This window comes from Perna viridis, chromosome 1 (genome assembly GCF_037379345.1).
Source record: "Perna viridis isolate PV_CMFRI_1.1 ecotype Kerala chromosome 1, ASM3737934v1, whole genome shotgun sequence".
Lineage (NCBI taxonomy): Eukaryota > Metazoa > Mollusca > Bivalvia > Mytilida > Mytilidae > Perna > Perna viridis.
Genome location: NC_142445.1, coordinates 56120635 through 56126672, shown reverse-complemented (window position 1 = coordinate 56126672; position 6038 = coordinate 56120635). Strand labels below are relative to the sequence as shown.

General features: G+C 34.5%; 1 protein-coding gene across 1 annotated transcript; it reads right to left on the bottom strand.

Moving 5' to 3' along the window:
- Nucleotides 1-2977: 2977 nt before the first annotated feature.
- LOC148629480 (uncharacterized) lies at nucleotides 2978-5643 on the bottom strand. Its single transcript, XM_088551945.1, has 2 exons — nucleotides 5486-5643; nucleotides 2978-4366 (listed from the first exon to the last, which is right to left on the bottom strand). Exons 1-2 carry the CDS (start codon nucleotides 5591-5593, stop codon nucleotides 2993-2995), a joined length of 1482 nt encoding a protein of 493 aa, XP_088408071.1. The 5' UTR covers nucleotides 5594-5643; the 3' UTR covers nucleotides 2978-2992.
- Between the last annotated feature and the right edge of the window lie 395 nt (nucleotides 5644-6038).

The following is a 6038-nucleotide window of genomic DNA, read 5'->3' as shown; positions in this document are numbered from 1 at the left end:
GTGGGAACAGGAAGTAATCTTATATACGCGGGAAATATGAAATCGGATAACTTCGCCCCAATTTAATAACGCCACATTTTTTCCTACACATTTTAAATCAAAGTCAAAAGTAACATTATTGTAAGGGTCTTTTATTAATTATTAAAATGCAAAACCATCTAAATCTCTAAGAAATTTCTTTTTGTTTTGTATGGTTGTATTGAAAACATTCCTGATTTAATTTCTGTAGTAGAACGTAACCAAATTTTGTGTGAATATCTCCAGTAGGCAACTTTTGCTGCACTTTCATATTTGAATGCAGTTTCTTTGAGGTCTACTAAGAGGTTTCCAATCAACAACTATTTGGTACTAAGAAAGGCATGAATCACTAACCATAAGATTATACCTGGTTTTAAAGCTGTACTTAGCTACACGATGGTGCTTGTTGTTCCATCCAGTGATGCATAGTGTAACTAATTAGGCGGAGTCGGAGTTCCTAGTGCACCATAATTACTTACTGTCTGTGTTGTTGTTGTTTGATCTAGGCGCCAAACTCTATGAGTCCTAAATATTTATGGTTTCTGAAATGTATCTCGTCGTCATAAACTATGACATTAATTTGGAGGAAGCGGGGGTGATTGAAAATTGAATTTGCTATTCTCCGTTTTACTTGCTAAAGGACTGAAGTAACCTGAAGTAGCCTGAAACGTTTGTGTTGAACCTAAAATCAGTCTGCGATGTATTCTAGCATGAAGGCAAATGTCATCGCCTTCAAAGTTCGAAAGCTTTGTTTAAAGTCGGTACATACACAGACGCTTTCAACTACTATCAAATATGCAGCCCAACTAGTATATAAAGTTCAATGTTTATATACTAGTCTGGCTGCATATTTGATAATGGAAGCAAGTCCTTGTGCTCTAACCTCTTATCAGTACATGTCGTCCATTTCTATACACTTACCCGAATAAACCAGTCGTTCACTGTAGATATATTGAAGTCGCCTACAAACGCTTTATTCTTAGACGCACAATAAGCCTTTTGATGATTAGCTAGAAATGAAAGCCCTACGAGATAATAAATGGTCACCAGTCCTAGAAAGGAAATATAAAGAAAAATGCTGAGTACCAATTGGAAAAGCTGTCGCTGGTATTTCAAGTAGACCCGGGCGGATCCAAATATTCACAAAAGAGGACATTGGTACTGATCAAGAAACTTATAAAAGAAAGGGGTTCCAGGCTATTATTTGCCTCTGGTTTTCAAAAAAGTGTAGCCCCGAAACAATTCTGCTGAATTATCCAGTGTATCGTGCATTTATAGAATATGGAGCCTTTCTTTGCATTAGGCCGACATGCTGGTCAAGTCTTTGGGTTCATATTAATGTACATGTCTCTGGAGCTAGGTGACTAGATACTAAGCGCTTTTACGCGACACACAGGTGTCTATGCGACAGCGACATTTTGACACACTTGAGGTATATAGCCCATCAGCTGAGAAATAGTTCTAGCTATTAGAGAGGTACATGCATCTAAGGACAAGATTTTTTCAACGATTGTGGCTTAAGTTTGAATGATTAGACATGGAGGTCGATAAATTGAATTTCGACTTGAAAATTTAGAAGGGCCAACTAAAAGTTTGTAGTTTAGTTATGCAGTACGTTGATTGGAGAGTTTTGTTTTTTTTGTGTTCATTCATCCAGAAGTTCCATGTACTAGTAAATCGACATCGAACCTGTATAATTTCACAAACCTGGTACACTGCTGTGATGCCAAGTGAATTTTAGTAAATTGAATGTCCTTTGTTATCAGCATTGTGAATTTAAATTAGAATTCAATATTAACCATTTACAACAATAGGCTTGTGCTAAGATACATTTGATGTTGAACCCCGTTCTTTCCTTTTAACTTTTCCCTATTTTTGCAATTGGACGATTATTTGAGACATAAAAATTCAAACCATCGATATAAATTGATTCAGTACATGAGTACTGTGATTATGTCTTGCACGTGTGGATTGCCATAGATCTTGTGTGTCTGATTTCTGATGGTATTTTAGATCTTTATAGTAGTTATTCATATCTTTGGTAGTCTCTCCAATTCGTTTGAGTATAATATTAAGTTGTTTGGATGCCTTTTTGAACATATTTGAGATGTGACTGTTGAATTTTAGTTACCCAAAATAACTTCACTTAATTTTCACAAGTGATTGTGTTTCATGCCAAATAAAAGCTTGAATTTTCATCCCTTATGACATGTAAACTTTTTTTTGGATTTGCCTCCATTTGATTTCGGGAAAACTAATCAATAAGTGCTAAGCCGTACATAAAGGGTGTTTTACATCTTCGTGGTAGTTTTCTAAAATACTACTAAATAACGAAGATGTTAAAAAGGAAAGGACTGAGAATCGAACTATGTGGAACTCCTTTGTAGATATTTTGTCATTCATTCAGCGCTGTACCAAGTTTCACTGATTGTTGTCTGTAAGAAAGGTACCTTTTCCTTAAATACAATATAACATAATTGTCAATGTTGAGAGTCTAAGGTCTGTTTTCTTCCTTTCCGCTGCTTGTCAGTTTTACTTTTCCGTAGTTTATACATATTTTTTTTTAAATCTGGTTTGAAAAAAAGAATGCACTATGTCTGGGGCCAAACTGTCATGTACTATTTTATTCCACATTTTATTTATAAGGGCCTGATCGTATACTCTACAACCATATCAATTAAATTTTAAATGTTTTATACAGAGTATCATTTATCACCAAAGTTGGGAGGATTTTTTTAAGAACAAAATGTCTCTGTCACAAAATATGTTTAAAGACTTCACACACAATAAGTATCGTGTTTACCCGCATGCTTAAAATAAAACATGCGCGAAGATGTTCAACCTTTTCCTTGCTTTGGCCTAAATCGCGAATGTGGATATTTAGATAAACTCAATTGATTGTCGTTTCTACAATACTCGAGGCCAGCGTAGTACAAGAATAACTATGAAATTAACAAACCCAAATAATATTAAGTTATATTAATATTATTTTATTATTGGTTGACAGAAATTTTCTCTCTATACCACATAAAGGATAAACATTTCGCATGTCACTTTTTCCATTCCAGAGCATAACAGGAGCACGATCTGCACCTGGTATTGTTTTTGGACCACTACAAGGCAAATCAAACCATTTTCCCAGAGGCCCAATTACAACGCAGTCTTCAAGTCCATCATGATCATTGGGTTGACTACTCACAGGGTCCCAGTTAGTAAAAGATCCTTTTATCCCGTTCCAAAGTACGTCCTTTCCACGAGGATTAGACGCATTAAGCCAATGTGGATGTGATGTCTTTACAACAATAATTTCCGCTAAATCATTCAATTCTTTGGAATATATAGTTGCTAAATCTGAATGAATATTAATGTTCTTACATCTCGCTCTTGCAGTAGATTGGGGATCGAAATATCCAATTTGTGGATGGTACACAGAATCCTTAAGAGAAAACAAGCAATATTTGTCTTCAAAGGGATAAAATGAACCACAAACATATTCAATATTTGAAACTTTACTAGGTATAATATCGCCACACACGGATGAACGATGCATTAGCCTCAGACCTGATATATTTGCAGACGTTTGAGTTCCAGGGCCCGCTAGATGAGCGACAGATGGGTTATGCAGCATTAAGAAATCCCCTGGCTCATACTGAACTGTATATATCAAGTTAGAACCCATTATTTTGGCTAGTAATATGTCTTGAACATATTGTGTTTGCTCAACTGATAGTTCCCTTAATGGTATTTTTTCTTCCTCTGATATTTGTCGGTACTGTCCAGACAAGGAGCCAAGAGCCAACAAAATAGTGTCATCGTTTCGGTACGGATGTTTGTATAATAATGGGATTTGAATCGATGAGTTGAAACCACTAACAAATAAAATACTTTCAAGGTACTCTCTGTCCTTTAGTGACAGCATGTCAACTATTTCTTTTAAAGGAACTATCATTGTGGGTCCGTTTGAATTAGCGCTGACACAATAAATCAGAGTGAACAGGTGAGGTACCTCTAAAATATTACCATCAACATGCCAACCCTCGATTCCAACGCCAGTTAGTCCTACGTCCGGATCATTAGAGAAGAACCCAAGGCGTGGGTCTGGAATCTTTTCATGTTTCTTTCTGTTAATAGATGACGTTTCATGGAAAGGGGTTCCAAACAACGATGTCACGTGTATCTGTTCCTGCCAAGGAAGGTTTTGGTTTTTAAATAACAAAAATCTATGCATATACGATTCCTGTCTAATCTTTGCTGCACATTCTTTAGAGACTGTTGCAAGGTTGATCCCATCTATTCTTGCTCCAAAAACTTTTGTCAGAGGTACGACGCTGTATCGGCAATTATCAATCTACATAATCAAAAATTACATGCTAGAATGTATGGGAAAAAAACTAAACTGTCAGTTATGAATCTAATTGCAACTAGTCCTTAGATCACGTACTGGCTTTATGGAGTTTGTGGAATTCTGAATATTCCTAGTAGCCACTAAAACATATTTATTTCATAATTTATATGTTTGCCTGGTAATTACTACAAAATAAAGGAATTTTATCACAAATGGAGTACTTCTAAGATCTGAATTTACCCATTTTTGAAGATGACTTCAATGGGTGTAAATAAGTAGAAGATCTAAACTTTATTTTGTTAGAACTTGTTATTTTATTCATTTGACTCTTGCATTTTTATGTTTTACTACTTAGATCAATGAAGGGCAAATATGGTGATTTTCTTTTAAAAAATCACTTTTTTTATTTTAGGTGAGGGGTATGTTTCCTCCTTAATTGGATTACTTCATGAATTTTATATGTATGTATGTGTGTGTGTGTGTGTGTGTAAGCGTCTCAGGATGTGACGACTCTATTCGCTACACTGCTCCATTGGATCAAATATATATTTGTTTGAATTTCCATAGTAAACAGGAATAAACATTCAATTATTCATATAAACGGTATTCTTCGTAGATAAAAATTATATAGAATGCATTGTAGATTTCAAAATTAAGGGAGATAACTCAGTAAATTACACTCAAATACAATAGAATCTATTGGATTTTCGATGTTGATTATCTCTTAAGAGCAGGCAGAATTGAATGAATAATTACACATTTCATAATATAGACCCATAAAACTACTTAATTACAAAAATAAAAATACGCAGGGCTTTTGGGGATGTATCACATTTTTCAGACTTTGGGTGATTCTTACAAAGACAGCTACTTAATTAGTTTAGAATATATTTTTTGCATACTTTCGAACATGCACATAGTTACTTTTCAAACACTGGTTCCTTCATAAAACAATCAAACATCAGTCGTTTCTGTTTACATATCATAAATCTGTACTTGATTTATATGATGATAAAGCTGATTTGATTATTAATGTATTAATGGCTCTATATTGAAATCATCGTTTATGGTGACAAAAAACATGGGTGTGAATATTTTATTGTGTAAAATGCACAATTTTACCTCACATAAAACAGAGTCTTTGGTACAAGTTCCCAAGCCTTCTTCGACGAATGAGGCCCATCGAAGAACTGATATCCAAATCCATGAGAAAATGTAGCCCTTCATCATCACCGTGATCAGATATCATATTGTAATCTAATCACAAATTACATCTGTACAAGTCTGAAGTACACGAATACTTTAAAAATATCAAAAGGAAAATATCAATGTTGTAATATAAGACTACCATCAAAGCTAGATTGAGTTGGAATTTCGTCCCTGCAAAATGTTTAAATCTCTCGAAATTGTTATTTATCTAACTCTCTATTTGAGATTTTTCAGTGTGTAACTTGTAACATAGTTAAAACAACGATTCTAAGCTTGAGCATTTTTCGAGATTTTGTGAATATAGATTCTACGTTCACTGTTCAGGGCAATTTAAATTATAACATGAATTACTCATTTAAGACAAATAAAATTATATTCAGGTGGGATCTTGGGGTTCCGAGGGGGATTACTCCATTTGAGTTATGATGATTTCGTGCAAAAAATGATATGGCTCTGAAATCCCATG